The 25330-nt window shown below is 41.1% G+C and overlaps 1 protein-coding gene across 4 annotated transcripts in view; it reads right to left on the bottom strand.

Annotated features, from left to right (window-relative positions):
• Positions 1-25330, bottom strand: part of epb41l5 (erythrocyte membrane protein band 4.1 like 5) — a 225250-nt gene that overhangs the window by 10015 nt on the left and 189905 nt on the right. For all 4 annotated transcript variants that reach the window (XR_009938816.1, XR_009938817.1, XM_062533706.1 and 1 more), the window contains exons 23-24: positions 9200-9250; positions 166-290 (exon numbers count right to left, since the gene is read on the bottom strand). Coding sequence is in view for 2 of the 4 variants with exons in the window: in XM_062533706.1 (XP_062389690.1) it covers positions 166-290; positions 9200-9250 (176 nt within the window). In the remaining 2 variants the exon portion in view is untranslated. The remainder of the gene's footprint in view (positions 1-165; positions 291-9199; positions 9251-25330) is intronic.

Here is a 25330-nt window from a genome sequence, read left to right as displayed (position 1 = left end):
GGCAGCAACCAATAAACGGCTCTGGACATTCGTAAACCATGCCTCTAATACGAGAAAATGAATGTTTGCCTCTCAGATCACATCTCATTGTACAGTGATTCACATCAAACAAACAAATAAACTAATTAACATAATGGAACTGAATGAGATGTCAAATAACTTTACCTGCTGGATTGGACATGGGTATTAGATAGAGTTGTTAGTGTGGTCAACGGAAACACTTCTTGACGCAAGAGGGATGTCTCCACTGTACAATCATGGCCAGTCAAACCATTAGTGAATGTGCCAGGCTAGAAATGAAAAGTAGAATACACAAGAGGCACATTAGAGTAGCGATAAACCATTTTTGAGAAAGGCTAACATACTTTCTGCTTATTAGGATTATGAGAAACGAGGATTTTAACACTGAAAATCCTTCCTTAAGCTGAGTGCTGATTGCAATCTTACCACAAAATCAGGCTTTTGCAAAATCCCGAATTTTAGAATTGAATAGAATTCAATGAGAATTCAATTCATGAATTGGAATTTGAATTGAATTGGCTCTGCCCCACAGGAAGTTGAATTGGAATTGGGATTGGAATGACAGGAAGAGGAATTCAATTCATGGAAATTCAAAACAATTCCAGTCACAACAGAAATAGTGTGTTGAATCTCACATACATTCAGTTTTGGGAAGGTAACTTTGGAAATGTAATTGGCTACAGTTTTGAATTATACGCTGTGTGCTTAATATGTATATTAATTTCTTTGAATTTCATTGAATTTCAATTCTACTTCCTTTAATTCAAATTCGAATTGTAATTCTACATCCTGTTTTTGACCTCAATTCAAATTCAAGAATAGAAAGTAGAAAGTAAAAACAGCGCAGGTGATTTCTCTAATGAGCTGCTCCACCTGGCTTAAATGTTGCTACATTGCATGTCGATGCAATGTACTGTTATCACTGTTCTTCTTATAGTTATTCTTCTTCCGACCAAAATCAACGATCAAAGGCTCTAAAACCACCGAACCGTTTGACGTCATTCAAGCACTCCTACAAAGGTCTTGAAACGGAGATTTGTGAAATGTATTTTTCACATTTGTGAACTTTATACTTTTTGAGATATTTACGATAAAAGAGTTAAAAAATCCCATAGACTTAACGTTGAGACGCTTTGGCGGCAGAAACGGATTGTTACGTAGTGCTCATTAAGCTACAGCTGTAGCAAAGAATTCTTCATTAGCCATCTGCTCCGCTTTAACCCTCTCTGGCTGTAAACACCAAGGGGGCAGCGAACGTTCTGAGAGTGTAGACAGTATGGCAGCCGCCATGCTAACGAGAAGACCGTGGCTAGCTGGCCATTCCATTGAATCCTATGGGGCGTAAGCGCCACTTTGACATCAAATAACGTTACAGCTGAAGCGTTTTAAGCCTTTATATGAACATTTTCTATTGTCGGGGTACATGCTACATTGTGAAATTGACATAATAATCTCGTAACTGTCTTATCGGCGGAGTAATTAACGTTTTTCGAAAGTCAATGCTAAAGTGTTAAAGGCGCATGCGTCCAGCGAGAGTAAAGCGTCGCCATAGGTCAGACTCGGTCAGACTACGTGCCTACGTCACATGTACGACATCTGAGCCTGCGCAGGAGACCTATGACGGAATAAGAAGACCTAAAAAAAACGTTGAAATTTGCTTCCTCGGTCTCTGCTGCCGTCTACGTGATAGCTCTGTCCAATATCTTTTACTGTCTATGGTAAACACTAGTGACTAGAAGAAGCAATCTAACGTTGATGACATGCCACTGAACGTTATCGTCTTTGTCTTGTCTCCTGCAGTAGCCCACTCCTATCTTGCTTCCTTACAGTAACCGGTTAGCTCTAGGTGACGTTGTGTGGGAACACCTAATAGTTAGACCAGTTTAGACAATCAGACTCTAAAGGGGCATTCACATACGTCGCTACTCGCACATCGCTCCTCGCTTCCGTTAACTGTCAATCATCTCTATTCTACATTCTGATTTGGTACTCGCTTCACTCGCATCGCTGGAAGTTAAAATTATTTTAACTTCGTACCCGCCCACATCGCATCGCTAGTCCTCGCATCGCCTGTCCTGGCCACATTCAGCTAGAACACATTCACTTTACATTGACAGTTCTCGCTCAGAGATGGGCGAGTAGCGACGTATGTGAATGCAGCTTAACGTAAGCACTATATTTAGCTAACGACAATCAAATTTAACGTTAGCTTCTAGCCACGCCAGTCTTAACTCAGCGTCCAACCTGATAGACATGCCAGTTGTACCATTTAGGTTTAAGCCTTCTTCTCACAGTCGTTTGTACAGTACTACATTAGCTACATTGTTATCATTCTCATCATTGCCATCATGTTTGTTGTTAGCAAGCTAGCTAACGTTGTATTTGCTATACCTGTTGTATTTGCTATACCTGTTGCTGCCTGCTGCATAGCATCATTCGTTTCACTGTAGATGAACTTCAGTAGGCCTACTTGCGCTTGCAACTCGTTTGAAGTTGGCAACTTTATTTCAATCTATTATTTTAATAAATTAAGAGTTATTTTCCAAAAAACTATCCACAATTTTAATGCATTTTCATGAATCACTTTTTAAATGTGGGTTTCCAAGTAATTTCAGTGGAACTGTAATTGGGTTATTGTTATCTATTCTTATTGTGTCATACAGTATGTTGTCTTTTTAACTAATACAATGTTTTACACAGCAACCTTTTTACATTTACATGCAATGGTAATTCCTTCCATGGAATTACATTTTCTAGTTCTAATTAAAATCAGCTAATTCAGCCGGACATTTACACCTCTGAATATAACTCAAATAACCAGAAAGATGTGGTAAAATTGGAAAAAAAAACTTTTTGGTAATTCCATCTTGCAAATGTAAAATTCAGTTGACTCAAGTTAAATATGTAATTATCTGTATCAGTGCAAGAATCCACAAGTTCATAGTTCAAGTTAATATTTAAAAAACTAATGTCATTTAACACGTAAGAAATCGTCTGATTTTACTTAAAAAAAGAAAGTTAACCTATTTCACTGTTTCCCCCCAACGTGACAGTGTTTAAACTTTGGATTTGAAGTCAACTCAATAATATGTGGGCAGACCTCAACATTGGAAAGAGGCGGAGCCAGACATCGTCAACATCCAGGGCTTATGGCGCATTTCTTTTAGTGTTGTCAGTCTTGTACGTTTACCCACCCGACATGTGAGAATTAGTGGCTAGCGTGAACGCTGGAGTTTGCAGTCTTTTGGGAAAGAACATGGATGCCACCAGGGCAGCAACTGTCTCTTAGCCTGTGTCCAAAAGTCAAGTGTGCACGCTGGATAGTACCTTCTTTCTAGTAGCGTCTCAGTTAGCTTGCTCCTCAGTATGCGTCCCTACCTACATTTGGACAGCACTAACTAGTTGGCGTCACCTGACTCGGGGAGGGGGGTGTGTTGACGATTTGCATGAAATGTGGATCTTGACCTGCACTGCGCAATGGATTATGGGATATCTGAGGCCAAAAAAGATGCATCGATGCACGCTTGGAAATCACGGCAAACAAAGTACCCATCTAGTGAGAGCGCTTGACTTTCGAACAGTCTAATCTGAAGTAACTTCCGGCAAATGCACATTGCCCAGCGTGTGTACTTATGTTTCAGACACAGCCTTAGTGCTGGACATCTGTCTAAAACACAATAAGATGTCCCTCATTCTCCCTTGTTGGGTATGGTAAATGTGAATGAATAATAAACATTTTTGAGCATTTCAACAAGTGCTGTCTCATTTATAATGAGCTAGATGGGCAGTAGCAGGCTAGCTAGTCATTGTTATTGTTTTGCGCTAGCCTCTTTAGCAAACCATCTGGAAAACAAATCATTACATTGTATTGCACGCACAGCAAGACCGTTAAATGTATGAATTGGTGACCGGATTGAAGCAGCAATGTAATCTAGTGTGTTAAAGCATTCCATTGTCATTAAAACGACCAACAAGGTACAAATACAAAGAAAACACATGTCATCTCATCTCAACTATGGGCGCAGCCATGTTTGTCGACAGGTTGTAAGCCCAACTCGGGGTACTCGGAAGTACAAGGACATTTTGGATTTTAGATGCAATTTCCTGCATTCTTATTCTTATCCACTTTAGTGTAGACATCACAAATCCTAAACCCCTCCTGATTCATATTCTACATTCTCAGTTGCATGGCCTGCACAAGACAAACTATGAGCCCTAGGCTGTTTTAAGGGCATTTTCACTACCTCTAGTTTGAAGCATTTATCATGGTCATTGTAAGTGTCATGCACACATGCTACATATAGTTTTTTTCAGCACTGTCTAGGCTACCCAGATCTGCCACAATATCATGTATAAATACTTGCATTGATTTGATTTAGATTTTTAAATAATAAAAATTAAAAAAGAATACTATAAAAATTCTTACATTTTTTACGTATAGCTCACCACAGCAAGCTGACAGCTCGACATGACTTTCAGGTTATGTAGGCCTGACTGCCCTGAAATTGGCAATAAAAGAACCATGGTGGAGGGATACTTTGGGGCTGAGCAATTTACAGAAATATTCCAGAAATAGTGATAAAAAATGAATTTTTGACACTCTTTGCGCTCCATATTTTTGACACGAGCTGATCTGACCTGACTTGTTTGCATGGTAGCACACATGACGTGGACACATGACGATTCTCTATAATAATTTGTTATTGCATTGCAATGACCAAAGTAAAGGCAAAAAAAGTGTTTATTTGTCAAACAAATTTGGATGCAATATGAGTCTTGAATTGGATACCAAACAGGAGTTTGCTAGGATCTCAAAACCGTATTATGAACCTGCCTTGCCATAGAGAAACACATGATAACGTTGGATTATGAACATAGGCTATTATGCCACACAAAAACATGGGGTAAGTGGAGCTAAATGAAGTTATTATTTTGCTGTTACTTTGTCTGTTTTATGAACTAGAAGGTTGCATTTGATATCTGTAGATAGCTCTAGCTCTCCTCTTTCATCCGATATGTGTGCCATATCTTTCTGATTGCGGTTTAACGAGTTAATCAAAGGATAGTAATGGTAGCCTAAGCTATATGACATTATTATTTGTTTGTCACTTCGTCTGTATTTATAACACAAATGGATCAATGTATGTGGTATCAATGGAAAGCTCCGTTTCCTCCTCTTTCATTTGATATGCGTGGCATGTCTGTGCGATGCCGGGTTCGCGAGTAATTCAAGCGAGAGTAATGGATGCCCAGGTGAAGCCGAGCAATATAGACTGTAAATATGATATACTTTGATTTAACTTCATAACTTTGTTCATACTTGATCGTACAGACAAGTGTCTAGTCTCGTTGGAAAGCCCCGCTTCTGCTCTTTTGTGCAATAGAGGACGAACACACACTCCGAACCGTGACATGCGAACCGCACGGTTCGGAGCATTTTTCAAAAACCGTGCCACCCCTAGTATTAGCGATTCTTTTCCTCTTGCGATCGTGGGTTGCACTGTTACACCCCACTACACAGCAACATACGACCAAGAAGGCAAAAACTAAGTAACAGGAACACACTAACAGGCGGGAGTAAATCCATAGTAATCCATAGTAAACTAAGGAGTGAGGCTACCAATATGGCTGTGCCCGCAAAGTTTTCACGTCATGATCCCGAGCCCTATTGCTTAAAGGGACACTTCACCGATTAGCATTACGCTTTGCATCTTTAGAAAACCAGTCATGTTTTTGAATGGTCGTGCATCAATCCCTCAGTTTACCTTGAGATGGGAGAAATACGGATTTCAATGTTGGACTTCCTGCTTTCAATGATGTAAAAATCATCAATTTACATCATTGAAAGCAGGAAGTCCTGTTCATGGGTTTAATTGAAATAAGTATTTCTCCCATCTCAAGGCAAACTGAGGGAATGATGCATGACCATTCAAAAACATGACTGGTTTTCTAAAGCTACAAAGCTTAATGCTAATTGGTGAAGTGTCCCTTTAAAGTATTGGGTCTTGACTCTTGCCTTGACTCACATATGGGTCATTCCACCTCAATTCAACAGATTTGAGAGAAAATTCTAATTTTCTGTGAACATCTGTGATCCACCCTTTGCAGCTATAACAATATTCAATTCTATTCAATTCTTCTGGGAAAGCTTTCCACAAGGTTTTTACAGTGAGTATGTTCATGGGAATTTTTCACCATTCTTCTAGAAGCACATTTTGTGATTTGTGATTGTGCTAGTCACCAGCGAACTCTGCAACCAGAAGGACTGAATGAAATGTGCTGGAAACAGTCTCCACTGATAAAGATCACACTGGCTACCTTGGAAATTAGCGTATATGTCCAAAATTCCAAACTACAAAAAAGTATAAACTCAATGATATGCACAATTCTGTAATATTTCTCATGCAATAAAGCAACACTACCTAGTCGATAATTTTTCATAGAATTGGATAGTATAGAATGAAAATAATATTTTACAGTAAATGCGTGTTAAGAAGTGTATTTCATTTGGGGGCCCTAGTATCGCATCATATCAGAGCAGAGCTTCCCTACAGCTTTAGCTTTATTTGACAAAAACTCCTCAATCGGTTAGTCTGCCTTTTCATGAGCATGATTGCAAAGCTGCAAGACTTTCTGTTTGTCATTGCACTGGCCCGGTGGCACAAACTTTCAAGCGCGGTTTTTCCGCTCACAGGCGCTAGGGGGAAGCGAGACAGCCATCATTCAACCCGAAATAAGTCAAATAACCATTCCAATTCAATAAAAGCTCTTGCATAGTTCACCTTTACGGTAAATTAAGCTAAACATTTTTTGCATAGTTCATCTTTAAGGCCCAAGCACCAATGGGATGGAATGCTGACTTGATGCTTCAAAAATGAGTGTATATCCATTTAAATCCATTCATTATCCAAACTCGTTTAGACGACATACAGTGTGTCTTCGATGCTTACTGCTGACTGCCGCAAGACGATTAGTCACTGACCTTAACGCTACGCAATATGAATAAACTGTGTTGCGCAGGCCAGGTTCAACAATATGAAACATACAATATGAAACAATAGATCATGGTAAACCTACATAAGATCGATTTAGAATTGTTTAAGAACAGTATGCTAGTTGAAGGTGGATAAACACAATTTAGAGGTGTGTAAAGTAAACACTATTTTGCATAACAGGAGGTGTGTAAACAGTGTTTACGTGCATTTAGCCTCCACTCTGATAAGTCTTTAACAACAATGGAAACAGGCTGATAACAGTTCTCTAATGATACAGTAGCTAATGTTAGTTACTGGGGTTAGCTCTCACTAAGCAACTTGTAAACAACACTGATTCATAGCGTTCTGCTTTACAATTTCCCTATAATATAAGCTACACTCAGCAAAATTACTACAGAAAACAAAAACTATAAACTAACAGTAGGATATGTAAATCAGTGATAGTATTCCAGTGTTCGAGCCCTAATAACCTTGGCTAATCCTAAAAAACAATAAGAGATATGAACGAAAATATCTTTTTCATATCTTCTTCAGGCCCCTTACAATATTTGAGAACCAAAAGCCTAACAGGGAGGCTACACCTGCTGTGCAACTTAACCCTATGAGCCCTAAGCTGTTTTAAGGGCATTTTCACTACCTCTAGTTAGAAGCATTTATCCTGGTCACTGTAAGTGCCATTCACACATGCTACATATTGTTTTTTTCAGCACAGTCTAGGCTATCCAGATCTGCCACAATATCATGTATAAATACTTGCATTGATTTGATTAAGATTTTTAAATAATACAAATTTGAAAAGCGTACTATACAAATTCTTACATTTTGACATGTATCTCACCACAGCAAGCTCACATCTCGACGAAACTTGCATGGTTGTGTAGGCCTGACTGTCCTGAAAATGGCAATATAAGAACCATGGTGGAGGTATACTTTGGGGCTGAGCAATTTACAGAAATATGTGGTGTGTGCCTTCCAGAAATAAATGGCAATTTTTATTTAGTGATGAAAAAATTACTTTTTGGCACTTTTTGCACTCCATATTTGTGACACTAGCTGATCTGACATGACTTGTTTGCGGTAGCATACATGACGTGCACAGATGATGATTCTCTATAATATTTGTTTTACTGCATTGCAATGAACAAAGTAAAGGCAAAAAGTGTTTATTTGTCAAACAAATTTGGATGCAATATGAGTCTTGAATTGGATACCATACAGGAGTTTGCTAGGATCTCAAAACTGTATTATGAACTTGACTTGCCATAGAGAAACACATGATAACATTGGATTATGAAAATGCTATTATGCCACACAAAAACACGAGGTAAGTGGAGCTAAATGAAGTTATTATTTTGCTGTCACTTCGTCTGTTTTATGGCCTAGAAGGTTGTATTTGGTATCTGTGGATAGCTCTAGCTCTCCTCTTTCATCTGACATGCGTGCCATATCTTTTTGATCGCGATTTCACGAGGAAATCAAACGAGAGTAAAGGTAGCCAAAGTTATATGACATTATTATTTGTTTGTAACTTCGTCTGATTTTATAATACGAAATGATCGATGTATTTGGTATCAATGCAAAGCTCTGCTTCTCCTCTTTCATTTGATATGCGGGTCATGTCTGTGCGATGCGTGGTCCGCGAGTAATTCAAGCGAGAGTTCTGGATGCGCCCGTGAACGCAGAGCAATATAGACTGTAAATATGATATACTTTGATTTAACTTCATGATTTTATTTTATTTTCATACTTGATCGTACAGACAAGTGTCTAGTATCGTTGGAAAGCCCCGGTTCTGCATTTTCCTGCAATATAAGTCTCATCTCGCTGTGACTAATAATAGCGGAGCAATGTAACAAAGAAAATGTGTGCGTTTTTTGACGCACTTTGCGTCCGTCGGGCTCATAGGGTTAAGTGCTCTGTTCGTGCAGACAATAGTTTAACAAACAAGTTTTAGATGACTGGTCTAATTTTTTCCAACTGGACTAATTTTTTCTCTGCCGCTTTTGATGTCATTCAATCATTCCAGCACATGTTAGGCTAAAATTTTCTAAATCCTCCCAACATGACATGATGAATCTTTTGCATTGGCTTGCAACAGCTCGCAACAACGTGCAATGATTAATTCAAACTGTCATGAGTGCCCTTAAGGATCCATTTTGACCCTTGCTTATGAAGTGACTCACAGCAGGTGTTGGGATGATCCATCGTGGAGAGATCAAAGGCTTAGGCTGTACCTGTTAAATAAAAAAACAAACAAAACAAAAAATAATAATAATCTGAAAATCAAACCCGGCTCTAACATTTAGCTCAGCTTTTTATATAGTGTATTGCAAATGCAATTGTTCATTGTACTTTTCTTACTGTGTTTTACTTTGCTTCTGTTTGATATATTTTTGGCTATATTTATGGTTATATGATTTATTAGCAGATATTTTTGTCCAAATTGACTTACAAATAAAACAACACAATATTTAAAAATGAACAGTGAAAAGTTTTCTTGGTAAGTCTATATTAAGGGAAATAGCAATAATAAACATTATCTCCCTCAACAATGGAATTCTCTTCTCTGATTGGCTAATGGGGTGGCCATTAACTTCGTATAACCTGCTACCTTCGAAGTAGTTCCCGTATCACACTTGAATATTAATTCGCCAAACTCGTTGCGAAGTTTAAATGAACTGTCACGTTGCATCCAAGCTGAAATACAGACGTGCAGAACCATAGTAACATTGTAGCATATGACGGAGGTGGATTGTAGCTAGTTGGATGCCATGTAGGCTATAAAAGTAGCGATCTTTCAAAGTTAAAGTTAATCAGAATCCTGGGAAATGCCCGCTTGACAACGGCAGAGATAGAACTAACGACTGGCTTTTGGCCGTAGCAACCAGCCATTTAGAACTAACGACTGGCTTTTGGCCATAGCAACTATCCATTTAGAACTAGTAACGGCAGTTTTGTCCTGCAAGTAGAAAGTTGATATGTGGCGGAAAGTAGTCCCACAGTCAAGACAGTTTTAGCGATGTTAACGGACGCAACGGTGGAATAAAACTATGTTCTAAATATACAGGTTATGAATACAAACGGGAGATAAGCGGGATAACGGCCTTCGAGGTCGACCGGTTCGATGGAAATAATGGCACGGCGGAGGTAACTCCGTCTCCGTGCTTCGCACGTCGCCGGAGTTCTAGACCTCCACCTGGCCATTATTTCCATCGAACCGGTCACCTCGTCGGCCGTTATCCCTTACATAATGGCAATGGAATATCAATGATCAATAGCCTAATGAATTTTTTTTTTTAGCATAATATACAAACCTACGACGGAGGATTAGTGCCATATGAAAATAATATTTTTTCAATAACTTCGAGAATAAGGTCATAATATTTTGTGAAATAAGTCGTTAGTTACGAGAATAAAGTCATAATATTTTGAGAATAAAGTCGTTTATTACTTGAATAAAGTTTCAGTTTCATGAATGAGCCGAATCAGCGTTTCTACAAAACTATAGCTCACGAAGTTTCAAACTTCAATAGAAACATGTTAAAGTTGTAGGTTAACAATATATACTGTGTAGATAAACTGTCTATGAATACGTTTTTAGCTGCGCACAAAAGGCTTTGGGAGATCTGTTACTGTGTGCATGACAGATGAGACAAGGAGAATACATCTCAAGCTCACACCAAAAAAGCCAACGAATTGATAGCCTACATTTAACTTAAATAGGTAAATTATGGATATTTTGACCCAACCCGGCCGCAACCCGCGATTTCCTCCTATAGAAACCAACCTGGCCCACCCAACCCACGGGCTAACCCGAGAGTCCCGCGCATCACTAGTGTGTGTGGTGAGGGTATGAGGCAGAGAGCCCTTTCATTTACACAAACTTTGCAGACATTTCTGTCACGTTAGTAAACACCGGTTCTCTTTCAACACAGGTCCATTTACTTGTCTTAACTTGCGTAAAATGTGTAAACGTATGTGCATTTATGGACGATTTCCAGAGGGTAGTCATAAACAGCAACAGCTCAACCATCGTTATTGTCAAGATAGGCCTACGACTTTATCCTCGTAACTTACTACTTCATTCTCGAAATATTATGACTTTATTCTCGTAATTAATGACTTTATTCTCGTAATTAACGACTTTCTTATCATAATTTATGACTTTATTCTTGTAATTAATGACTTTATTCTCGTAATCATTATTCTCGAAATAGTATGACTATTCTCGAAATAAACTAATTTATTCTCATAATTGATGAGGACATAAGGACATCCATTTTCTTTGTGAATGAATAATGTATTGTAAATAAATAAATGTTTTCCTTAAAATACAGGGGTCATAAGTATTGGAACGCCCATGTTAAATTCCCATTAAAGGCCAGTTATTTCATGGATCCAGGACACTATGCACCCTGATAAAATCCCCTTGGCCTTTGGAATTGAAATAACCCCACATCAATACTATATACCCTTCACCATACAAAGGGATTGGCATGTTTTTATGTCAGTTATAAGCTGTTAGCTAATTAGCTGGTTTGAATTGCATTGAGCTCAATGAGAATGAATTTCCTCATTTTTTCATTTAAGGCATGTAGAACCTGATAATGTAATAAATCCCCGATAATGTAATAACCCCGATAATGTAATTAACAAATGACACTTGAGTCCATTGAAAATGTAATACAACCTGATAATGTAATAACTTCCCGATAATGTAATAAAGTGCATTTCCCAATAATGTAATACACTTTTTACCAATAATGTAATAACGTATTGCATTAATGGGAGGTTATTACATTATCAGGTAAGCCTTCATTTTGCAGGTCCTGATAATGTAATAATCCCCCAATATTGTAATAATTTAACAGCAGACCACCCATTTCTCGGATTCAAGTGGTGATACTGTGTAAGCAACGCAAGCTCAAGAGCTCTAGCGCCGCCAACAGGTCTGAGTTGGACATGCATGAATGTTCATTAACTTTTGACCTGTCCATTCATTTTTAACAAACAATGCATCACTGGAACCCTTGGGCCATATATGGGATTTTCTGCCATCTTTGATTTGATCCATAACCTTTAAAAGGTTTCTCTTGTCACAACATTTTGTAATCTTCTCGAAACATTGTTCAGATGATCTTCAGACCATTACACACAAATGCATTCAACATCTTGAAATTCAAGGGCGTTTGGCCGTGACAGCCAATCAAACAAGACGTAGAGATCACGAAACAGGAAGTATGCCAATTTCTCAGCAACCCTTTAACATGTTTATTATGACCGCCGCTAGCGTAGCTAGCGAAGCGGTCATATAGTCGTTGTCAAAGTTTTGTCCCCCCCCCCCCCCAAGTAGAAGTAGAAACTTCTACCCAGTAGTTTCACGGAAATATTTTGTTTCGTCCCCAGGGGTCACTCCACCCCCGCGCATACATAACTACTTGAACCGTGGCACCGAGGATGACAAAATGTTTATGGTATGTTGGTCTCAAGAGCCTGCATCAACTTAGCTTATAACCAGTCATTTGTAATTTGCACCCCCATGGTAAAAATTGAAAATGCAATGTAATATTGCTTTAATTGCCCCCTATCTTCAGATGAGATGTTATGAACTGCACCAAATTTCAAGTGTACGATTAACCTGACATCCTCTGGGAGTATGCCAAGTTTTGTGGAATTTCATCCATGGGGGACTATAAAATAAATGGATTTGTGTGTACATTCAGGACTGTATACCCATCAGCCTATAGATGGTGGTATTAAGCGAAGGGTTGCTCTGGGTGCTGGATGCTACGGTCATACACACACACACACACACACAAACATGCAGGAACACACACACAAACACACACACACACACACTCACACACACACACACACAAACACATGCACAAACACGCCCACACGCATGCACACACACACCCTCACACACACCCTCACACACACACAAACACACACACAGATACACAGTACACATACACACACCTCACACACACACACACACACACACACACACACAGATGCACAGTGTGCACACACACACCTCACACACACACAAACAGATGCACAGTGCACACACACACACACACACACACACACACACACACACACACACACACACACACACACACACACACACACACGTGTGTGTGTGATGTACAATAGCCTGTGTGTGTGTGTGTGTGTGTGTGTGTGTGTGTGTGTGTGCGTGGGTGCGTTTCTGTGTGCCCGTGTGTGTTTGCATGTGTGTGTATGTGCATGTTCTGTGAGTATTCTGTGTGTGTTCTCTGTCTTTCTATCTCTCTCTGTGTCTGTGTGTCTGTCTGTGTGTGTGTGTGTGTGTGTGTGTGTGTGTGTGTGTGTGTGTGTGTGTGTGTGTGTGTGTTTTCTGTGTGTATTCTGTGTGTATTCTGTTTGTGTTCTCTCTTTCTCTCTGTGGGTGTATCTGTGTGTGTGCTTGTGTGTGTGTGCATGTGTGTGTATGTGTGCGTGTGTGTGTGCGAGTGTGTGTGTGTGTGTGCGCGAGCGCGCGCGCATGTGTGTGTGTGTGTGAGTGTGTGCCTGCGTGTGTGTGTGTGTGTGATCTGATATTGGAGTGACAGTGACGGCAGAGAACATACAGTGGGTACGGGTTGAGAATGCATCTTTTCCCGCGGGACTCCCGAAGAGATCCCGCAGGCGGTCAAGCCGATTTTTTTCGAGGCTAAGGCAATGTACCCAAACAACCACCAGGTGGCAGAAAGTTTCAACTCGCATTTCAACTGCATTTAATGATGAAGACCGCATATCTGTCAATAGTCGACTCCTTAATCTCATTTAATCATTAAAATGAAGGTGATGGAGTTCCGGTATGAGCGGTGCCGAGTGAGGTCGCACTTTCTTGAGCTCCTCGTCAGACCTGTACATTTTGTATATATTAGCTATATTTTGATGAGTCAATGTTAACTACAGTATACCATCTCATTCTTTACGTCTAGTTCGGCTTTACCACAGTATTATTTTTCTTTTTTTAACGCCCGCTAGACTTTTTTCGTCTTCTAACAATGGCTTCATCTCAGCAAAAGCGGTCTGCTGCACTGAGTGCTAAGGCTAGAAATGGCGCCAATGCTAACACCGACCAAGACACCAGCAACAGCGACTCATCAAACGCCAGTGTTCTGCAGGCTATCCAGTGTCTTAAGGACGACTTGCTTAAGAAGATGGATGAGAACACTAAGATTCAGTCTTTGGAGCTGAAACGGGAAATTACCCTGCTACCTTGTGGGCAGCCGTGGTGTACTGGTTAGCGCACCGGGCTTGTAACCGGAGGGTTGCCGGTTCGATCCCCGACCAGTCCACCATGGCTGAAGTGCCCTTGAGCAAGGCACCTAACCCCTCACTGCTCCCCGAGCGCCGCTGGTTGGGCAGGCAGCTCACTGCTCTGGGTTGTGTGATTCACCTCACTGTGTGTTCACTGTGTGCTGTGTGTTCACTAATTCGGTTAAATTAGGTTAAATGCAGAGAACTGAATTTCCCTCACGGGATCAAAAAAGTATATATTCTATTCTATTCTATTCTACGAGAGGAGCTAAAAGGTAGCATCGAACAAGTTAGCAGTCGGACCAAGGCACTGGAGGATGAAGTGGAGAGTATGCACACAGCGTGCAACAATCACTCCGATACCATCTGCAAACTAGATGAGGATGTTCAGAAGTTGAAACGGGACATTAAAGTACTGTCGGATAAAAACGAAGACCTTGAGGCTAGGTCAAGGAGGTGTAATCTCCGGATCACCGGGGTGAGGGAGAAGCGGGAAGCGGGGAAAACACCGTTGGAGTTCATGGCAGGGTTGCTACGTGACACGCTGGGCCTGGACAACTACCCAACGCTCGACAGGTCTCATCGGACCTTGCGTGACCGCCCTGGAGACGACCAGCCACCTCGAGCTTTCGTGATTAAATGTCACTACTACCAGGAAAAAGAGGCAATACTTCGCAAAGCAGCCAAAGCTAAGGAACTGATAACACCGGACGGAGATAAAATCAGAGTTCACCCTGACTACACGCAGACTGTGCTGAAGCAACGAAACGCTTTTAGAGAAGTTAAGGGCATCCTCAAGAGCTGCGGTGGAGTCGAGTACAGGCTGAGGTACCCAGCGGTGTTGCAGATTACCACCAAGTCTGACGGCCAACGGCACAGCTTTGCGGATCCGATCAAGGCGAGGGACTTTGCTTCGCGTCTGCCTGGGGCTACGCAGAATAGCTGAGGTAACGTTTGTATCCCTCTCGCTGTAGCTAATTCGAATGGCTGCAGGGGGTTACAGCTAACTAATTTGAACTCGGTCATATTCAAACATCCTATACTTGTTTTTGTCCTATCGACCGGTTGCTGACGTTAGTAGCCCCTGAGCTAACGTGGTTCATGTAGTTAAATCGGAATATTTGCAATTGCAAATGGTTTCATGTTGCTACTTCTGCTGTCTGGGTGCGGGACAACTTTCCGCTTAGTTAGCCAGAGCTAACTACATGGTCATAACGTTACTCAATTTCTGAATACACCCAGGCAGCTGAATGCTGATTTTTCTAACTTTACTTAATAGGATTTTCTGTTTGATTTTTGAATGTATTGTGGTCTATCTACATTTCGATGGTAAACTCTAAATAAGCTAGCTAATATGCATAATTAATAATAACATTACAAAAGGTTCTGGCGAGGCTCAGTCTCGCTAGGTAAGCTGTTCACTTGTAGTTACGAGTGTTATCGGGAGTGGGTTGCAGTCTCTCTATTGGAGGGAGACCGGCTGGGTTTGCATTATGCCGTTTTGGGTTATGGGTTGGTGGTTCAGACTGACTCGTTTAATGGTCTTATACAGTGTTGTGATGTTTCTGATTGTATGTGGTGTATTTTGTGTTGTACTGTTCGTCTCTTTCAGTCATGTTTCTTTACCCCCTCACACTTCTCTCCTTTCCCCCCTCCCTGCAACGGAAGGCTCAATGCGTTATGCTGCTTAGGCCACCATGAAGAAGTCAGACCGATTGGGCAATGCTGTCACTAACATTGTAAGCTGGAATGTTAAGGGCCTCAACCATCCTGTGAAGCGAAGTAAGGTTTTTGCCCACTAAAAAAAGCTGAGCGCTGATATTGTATATTTACAGGAGACACACCTCTGCCAGAAAGACCATACTAGACTTAAGCGGGATGGTTTTTCTCAAATTTTCCATTCTAAATTCCAGGCTAAATGTAGAGGGGCCGCAATATTGATACGCAGACAGGTGCAGTTTGTTCAGTCTAATGTTATCGCTGATTCCGGTGGGAGATATGTTGTTGTGCAGGGCCTCTAATACAATGTACCGGTGGTGTTGGCATGTGTCTATGCCCCTAACTGGGACGATGCCGATTTTCTTAAAAGATTCTTTGCGGTACTGCCTGACTTGAATTCCCACCGTTTAATCTTGTCTGGGGATTGGAACTGTGTTCTACATAGTTCTCTTGATCGTTCGGCGGCCTCCTCTAGGTCACTGTCAAATTCTGCCAGAGTTATCAATTCTTTCATAGGGACTTATGGGATCGTGGATCCATGGCGATTTAAAAATCCTACAACTAAACATTTTTCTTTTTTCTCTCCAGCACACCAATCTTACTCTAGGATAGATTATTTTCTGCTTGACAAAAATCTACTCTCCATCTTGAAATCTACTGATTACGAGAGTATAGTAATTTCAGATCACAGTCCAGTAGTGTTACAGCTCTGCTTTCCAGATCATGTACCCCCACACCGAAATTGGCGATTTAACCAGCGTTTTTTATCTGACGAAAATTTTATTCAGTTTGTCTCGACAAACATTGATGTTTTCCTGAAAATTAATATGCCATCTGAGACAAGCGTAGGGACCGTATGGGAGGCTATGAAGGCTTACCTTCGAGGTCAAATTATATCATACACTGCCAGTGCCAACAGGGATAGATCAAAACGCATGACTGAACTAGTAAATTCTATCCTAGATATTGATCAGAGAAATACGGCCACACCATCGGCTGACCTTTACAAGGAACGTATCATCCTACAGACAGAATTTGACTCTTTAGCATCTGCATATGTTCAGGATCTTTATCAGAGGTCGCGTATGACCCACTATGAGCATGGCGAACGGGCCAGTAAGCTACTCTGCCACCAATTGAGGCAGTCTGCTGCAGATAGCCTAATAGCTGAAGTCACCGTATCTAATGGGAACACTACTTCTGACCAGATGGCCATTAATAATCAATTTAAGACATTTTATGAAAATTTATACTCTTCAGAAACCCCTGATGATTTGTGCACATCCAGCTTTTTTCAGTCTCTCGAACTTCCAACACTGAGCCCAGAAGAAGCATCATCCTTAGATGGGGACATATCTGAGATTGAGATCAATCAGGCAATCACATTGATGAAAAGTGGCAAGGCCCCTGGGCCTGACGGCTTCCCTATAGAATTTTATAAAAAATTCTCAAATCAACTTTCACCAGTGCTATGCAAGGTCTTTGCTGAGGCTCTTCAGCAGGGCACATTACCACCCACTATGTCTCAGGCAGTAATTTCAGTCCTCTTGAAAAATGGTAGGGACCCTACCTTGTGTGACTCATATAGGCCTGTTAGCTTGATTTGCTGTGACAACAAAATTCTGGCTAAGGTTCTAGCTCTACGTTTGGAAGTCGTACTCCAGAAAATTATCCACCCTGATCAAACAGGTTTTATAAGAGGGAGACAATCTTTTGGGAATCTTCGCCGCCTGTACAATATCATCTATTCGGACTCAGGGCCCACACCGGAGGTTGTTGTTTCACTTGATGCACACAAAGCATTTGATCGAATTGAATTTGACTACCTATTCACTGCGCTTAGTAAATTTGGCTTTAGCTCTGGCTTTGTCTCCTGGATAAAGGTCCTCTACTCCGCACCACAAGCAGCAGTCCGTACTAACGGCATTATCTCTAAATATTTTCCCCTGCAGAGGGGCACGAGACAGGGCTGTCCTTTATCCCCCCTCTTGTTTGACTTAGCCATAGAACCGCTGGCGGTAGCTATCCGAGAGAGGGGCGATTTTCTGGGTATTGAGCGAGGAGGCATTGTTCACAAAGTGTCTCTGTATGCGGACGATATGATTTTGTATTGTTCAGATCCCCTCACTTCTATCCCTGTGGCTCTGGATTTAATTCATTCATTTGGTATGGTGTCAGGCTATAAAATTAATTTAACCAAAAGCTTGCTTTTCCCAACGCTAGTGCAACCAGGCTCTCTCTTACACAACTGCCTTTCAAAGTAGCTACTGACTCTTTTACGTATTTAGGTGTGTGTGTGACGAGAAAGTATGCAGACTTATTTAAAAAGAATCTCAGACCAGCTCTGGAGAAGGCTAAAGATGATCTTAAACGCTGGGAATCTCTTCCTATATCGCTGGCAGGAAGAATCAACTCCATAAAGATGGTTATCATGCCCAGATTATTATATTATTTTAACACAATCCCCACTTTTATACCAAAGTCTTTCTTTAAGGAATTAGACAAACATATTAGCACGTTTATCTGGAACAAGAAAATTCCACGCATTCGTAAATCACTTCTTGAAAAATCTAAACCAGACGGTGGTCTTTCATTACCTAATTTCCTGCATTACTACTGGGCTGCCAATATCCATAAAGTCACATTTTGGATGTCCTCCTTCGGGGATGGACGTGGCCCTGACTGGTGTGATATGGAACGACAAGCATGTGGGCCAGTGGACCCCGCCGCACTACTCTGCTCTCCATTGCCACTCAGTAGGAAATGGTACTCAAACAATCCAGTCGTCAGCAACTCCCTTCGAATATGGTCGCAGTTTAGAGTTCATTTTGGATACAAACATACTATCTCATTGATCCCTATAGCCCGTAATCCTAATTTTAAACCTGCCCTTCTTGATTCTGCATTTAACTTCTGGTCTGAGAAAGGGCTGAAATGCGTCGTCGACCTTTTCCATGAAGGGGTATTTGCCTCCTTTGGCTATCTTGTCAAGGAATATGGCATACCAAATACACACTTTTTTAGATATTTGCAAATTCGTGACTTTGCACGGACGCATTTTACATCCTTTCCTTCAGCTCCACCAAACAGCCCTGTGCATAACTGCATCTGTCTCAATCCTCTTTTACCAGGGTGTGTCTCCAAACTATATACTATAATTCAAGGTATTCACAGCCCCTCTCTTAATCATGTTAAAACTGCATGGGAATCAGAATTACAGTCAGACATTTCAGATGAAACATGGGAGATAGCAATTGAGAACATACACAAGTCTTCAATCTGTGTGAGACACGGCCTACTTCAATTTAAAGTTCTACACCGTTTACATCTCTGCAGAAGCAAGCTCGCCAGAATATACCCAGGCACAGACCCCACCTGCCAAAGATGCTCCAATGCCCCTGCCACATTATCTCATATGTTTTTCTCATGCCAAGCAATTGTCCCCTTTTGGTCCTCAATATTTAATGCATTGTCTCAGATGTGTGGCCAGGACATGTCACCAAATCCTATGGTCGCCATTTTTGGTGTTGTCCCGAGAGAGTTACCCCTCCCGAATGGGCAGGCACGAGCTGTGGCCTTTGCATTACTTCTTGCCCGCCGGCTCATCCTTCTAAAGTGGAAGGACAGATTCCCACCATCATATGGCCAATGGGCCAAGGATGTCATGGCACACCTTAAACTAGAGCAACTCAGATGCAGTAGCAGAGGTTCATGTCAGAAATACAACAGGATATGGCAGCCCTTCTTAGACTACTTCTGTAACTCCTTCCCCTCAGCCAATCTCATCAATTAACAGCCTTCCACCTCCCCCCTCCTTCCCACCTCTCTGTTTTTTTTTCTTCTCTTTTTTCTGTTTTTAACTCTGTCTTCTCTTTCTGTCTCTGTCTTCATTTTCATTTCTAGCGTATTATTATTACATTGCATGTTAAATGCAATGTACTGTTATCACTGTTCTTCTTATTATTATCGGGATAATTATTCTGCTTCCGACCAAAATCAACGATCAAAGGCTCTAAAACCACTGAACCGTTTGACGTCATTCAAACACTCATACACAGGTCTTGTAACGGAGATTTGTTCTATGTATTTTTCACATTTGTGAACTTTATACTTTTTGAGATATTTACGATAAAAAAGTTTAAAATTCCCATAGAGTTTACATTGAGACCCTTTGGCGGCAAAGACTAATTGTTACGTCAGTGCTCAGCTGTCAGTAATCAAGGATCTCTGAGTCTGATCCAAAGCCATGGCATCACCACTGCGCTAAACCAGGCTAAACGTGAATGTTACGTTACGTCTACAGCTGTGAAAACATTCTACCTTGCCACTGTAATCCAGGACGTTGTCGTCTTGTCTCCTGTTAGGCTACTCCTTACTTGATTTGTTTATATCGTTACAGTAGCCTAACCGGTTTGCTCTCGGTAACGTTATCAACAACTAAAGACAATCTAACCTAAAGACAATCTAACCTAACGTCAATGTAAACGCTGTATTTACTTAGCTAACGACAACCAAACTTGCTCCAGGCTAACGTTTAACGTCGGGGTAGGCTGCAAGGCGAACAGGGTTTAGCAAGCTAGTCGTTAGACTTGCCAGCCAGGCAATCATTTAAAGCTTTCGGTATCATTCACAAATTAAAAACCTAAGCTTATTGTACATTCCTATTAGGACAATCACGCACCTGAACACACTTCGAAGAACATACTAGCTCATCCTGTAAAATGTGTAGCAGCTAGCCTACATAAAATATCCTAGGCCTACTGTAAGCTAAAGTTACATTTGCTAGATATCCTACCTGTTGCTGCATCATCGTTGATTGGCGTTGTTTGAGAATGAGATTGTATTCCGTATTCCATGCCTACTTTTAACCTGCTTGAAGGCTAAGCTATCCTACCAGTCGTTTCACCACTAAAGTGTCAGGTCTTGCAACTCGTTTGAAGTTGGCAACTTCATTTCAGTCTTTTCAAATTCTAATAAATGAAGAGTTATTTTCCAAAATAGCCTATAGGCCTATCCACAATTTTGATGCATTTTCATAAATCACTTTTTAAATGTGACTTTCCAAGTAGCCTAATTTCAGTGGAATTGTAATTGGGTTATTGTTATTTATCTATTCGTCTGTGTAGCCTAGTTGTCTTTTTAACTATAGGCCTAATACAATTATGTCAGTAACCTTTTTGCATTTACATGCAATGGTAATTCCTTCCATGGAATTACATTTTCTAGTTATTATTATAATTATTATTATTATTACTATTGTATGTGCTTGTTTTTCTACCTATCTGTATTGCATAGGTATTATTTCATTATGTGTGCAAATTTGTGCCACTTGTGATTCACTGATTTTGAATGCATTCTGATTCATGCTCATGTTCTTACTGGATCAATATATGCACTTGTTTGTGAAACTCAATAAAAATAATTGAATATAAAATGAAGGTGATGGCTGGCGAAATTAATCAAACGACGTTTCAATAAACCATTGTTGAAATGAATGAAAATGGTTATAGAAAATCGCCTACAGCCTAACGCCGACACAGCTGATTCTTTGATTGATTCTAAGTTGTTTTGATGTAGGGGATGGGTAAACTGGCACGCTACAAACATGCTACCAATCAAATGTAGAAATGAGATGGTCAGTCCTCGTATTTTTTCTTCACGTTTCATTATAAGAAATATATAGGCTAAGTAATATAAGTTAAAGTTTTCTTCCGTATTGAACAGACGCTCGGCATGTCAGATTGCAGTTGCAGAGTTTTCGAATGTTTTACAACCCAGCTGGTATCCGCTGTTCATTCCGACATACCCCCACTCGGCGGTATTTAACTTTTTTTTTTCAAACAACGTGCCATTCCGACATGAGGTCATTAATAGGCTATTAATGTCATAACTGTTAGGCTATCATTAGGCTTACTATGCATGGCTGTAGGCAGCTAGGCCACTGAGATCTGGACCTCATCGGTTTTGAGAGCTGGAGATATATGTGTTAAATATCGGTATATTGTTGTGCATGTTGCGTTCGCGACTCGGGGAAGTGAGAGCAGTTCTGTATAGACATTGCAAGTTTTCATGGTGATCATCGGCGCAGCTGTAGCTGATTGTGAAAGCCGATTGGAGATACATACGTTTAGAGCGAACCTTTCAACTATGTTTGCCATGGTAGACAAAAACACTCAAATAAAACAATAGCCTAAAAAATAACTGTAGTGCGTAATGGACACGGCTCTATATCCTAAATAATTTTCGAGGTTCGCCATTTGGTAATATGACCTATCCTTACTGACAATAATTTAGATTGAGCAGAACTAAAGTTGCACAAAGGCAAAATACAGTCCTAAGCCTATTATATATAGCCTGGCCAATCAGCCTATATTGTAGATGTGCAAAACCAGCATTTGCGTGCGTGCTTGCCGGTGAGGTGAAGCCTACAAAAATGAGCATAACCCTCTCTGGATTGCACTTAGTTTAAATGGAGGCCGGGGAGAGCACGCGGCAGCTATTGTTATGTATGGAGCTGGCTTAACAAAGTTTTGTGCGTTATACATACATATATATATATATATATATATATATATATATATATAGAGAGAGAGAGAGAGAGAGAGAGAGAGAGAAGCCGTTAACTGACTGAACGCCGCCTCATCCGCGGCTAGGTTTAACCGGCCATTCCCCGGCTAGGTCAGTGAGGACAAGAGGCGCGATATTCCAAAGCCGCCTCGGTGTAGGCGTAAACATGTAAGAAATGGGTGTGAAGTTGAACAGTGACGTACAACAACATAGGCGTCGAAGTCTCGTGACTGTCATTCTCAAAACAGTGGTGCAGCTCTCTGTCAAGTTCTCTGCTCCTCCGTTTGATATTTCTAGATCTTCTGACAAGTTTACTCTACTTATCCAAACTGACGACATCACCACTGTCACTAGATATAAAGCAAACATTGATTTTCACTCGGTGCTATTCACTGACCGTAAAAAAGTGTCATTAGTAGCCTATGCAGTATGCACCTGTTCTATACAGTCTGGTATGCACTGTTGTTTGTGGCTAGCTAGACTTGCTAGCTCGATGTGACACAATATTGTAGCGCGGCTCGGATATGCTTGTGTTACGTTCATGCAAGGGGGAAATGTAGCCTACGGCTAAGATGGTTAAGCAGCCTGTTGTCATAAGATAGTTGACGGTTACGCATTATATAGGTGTACTAGACTAGTCAGCTGATGTGTTGTGGGATAAGGGGTTTATGTTACGGGATGCCACCCATGTTGTGGGATATAGCCACGGCCCGGGGATCTTAAACAGGCCACTTCCATGTAATGTCATTCCTCATATTCATCTGGTAATAAACATTTCCTAACAGAGTAATTCTTGCCTCGTCACAATATCAACTCTCCACTCATTCCGCTTGGACTATGCATCATACCTTTCACTGCCTCACGTCTGCCAGGTTCCAAACTGTCTTCCTAACAGCAGTTACAATCAGTATTTTTGTGATAACAACAAAACAGCTCTGCAAAGTTTAAACCAACGATGCTAATTAGCGATTAGCGATTAGCCATTTAAAATGCAGAGCCTACCCTCATAAGGAGACCTCTCCAATTCAGAAAAATGCATTAAACTAAAATTGGACCATGTTGTTATGTTTCTTAAACCTTAGGGTGGGTATGATACAGGCCTAGCCTACATGCTTTAACGAAATACGTTGTCAATGGTTATTTGAGCAAGCTAGCCAAGGTCTAGCTAATTTATCCTGGCTGTAGATAAAGCAGGATAGGCTATGTTTTCCCAATATGTTAGCAATTAATAAATAAATGCTGAGATGTTTGGCGATTTAATTGACATTTGAAAGAACAGTGTGCTAGATGGACCACAAGGACCAGTGTTAATATGTGAACAGTATGATGATGATCTGACAGCTGTGCTCAGCATACAGTCAGTCAGCTGTTTGCTGATTTTAAGTCTTTCAGCAGTGTGTGCACAACTCTCGTTGTTGACAGCTCCGCCCATGTCTCAGCTAGCCGCCGCATAACCGTCTCGCGTGCTCACTGCAGTCGCCCCGGGAATATGTGTACCCTCAGGGGAGGACAATTGGCAGCGTAAATCACCTCGGCGATTAGCCGGCTATCAGTGAGTACAATCGGGACTAGCCGGCTAAAAGCCCGTGCATCGCCGGCTATCTGTGCAGTCAGTAAACGGCTAGAGAGAGATATTCCTGCATGCTGCATTACCGTGACCCTTAACCTACCTGATTTTTTCTCATTGGAATACAGCAGGACATGCCTTTTATCTAACGCAAAAGCTGAGGTTGTTGGAAGGACTAGGCTACTCAACAAACTTGTTTTTCGTTTCTGGGAGATCTCGTTATCGTTTTGGATTGTCGGATTTGTATACTTATTGTTTGGACTTATGGACAATGAACTTTGAGGGGTGGTTGTTGGTGCTTTACAAAGCTTTGTGTTAATAAGTGTCGGTCCTCCTTCAGCTCACTGCGCGATGCAGTTGCGCACTAGTGGCCACGAACTCATTAACTGTTTACAACACAATACAGTGTGATATTTGTGTTTTTCGTTTCTTAGATTTAATGCATGTTTGACATGTAAACAGGCCTTCTGTCCGTTAACTTAAGGCCTTCTTTTGCATGGGGTTGCTCGCATCCGCCCGTAACCTTATATAGGCTATTATGTGCTAGCCTGATTACCATCGACTTTCAAAGGCTCTGCGAGACTTTAGTCTGACCAAGAGCCTGTGCCAACACGGTTTCTCCAAGCGCTGGTTGACCCGGCTCCTTTAAGTGCCTCGATTTGCTACTGGTCGATGTCAGAAAGCGGTTTGCCGAGTTTAAACCAATAACAACACTCTTTCCTCTGCCTTGAACACGCCTCTACCCAGAGCAGTTGGGGCTGCTCAAAGTTGATTGGTTCTCGACCAAAAGGGGGCAGTTCCGCAGTTTTCGAGAACTCAGAAATCCTTCCCGATTAGCAGTTGACCAGACCAGAGACAAGAAAAGCCGAAGGTGTTACGTCACTGGGAGGGCGTGCCAGGCTAATTATGTGCGTAGTGGCAGTATACTCTTGATTATAATAAGAGGCAAATTGTTACAGGACAATCTAAACTGACTTCCCCAATGCTTCCCCGCAGCACATTTCATTTTAAAAGCATATAATATAGGATGAACAAAGTCTATGGACTTGCTATATTAAATCCAGTAGCCTAATAATTAGGCTATGTGCCACGTCCGATTTCGCAAGTGATGTAGTGGGCTACATTTAAAAATCGACAGCCGTCTGTGAGACTATCCATATCATGG

This window comes from Sardina pilchardus, chromosome 4 (assembly GCF_963854185.1).
Source record: "Sardina pilchardus chromosome 4, fSarPil1.1, whole genome shotgun sequence".
Classification (NCBI taxonomy): Eukaryota; Metazoa; Chordata; class Actinopteri; order Clupeiformes; family Clupeidae; genus Sardina; species Sardina pilchardus.
Note: the sequence above shows the minus strand (reverse complement) of the source record. Positions and strands in the feature narration are given on the sequence as shown.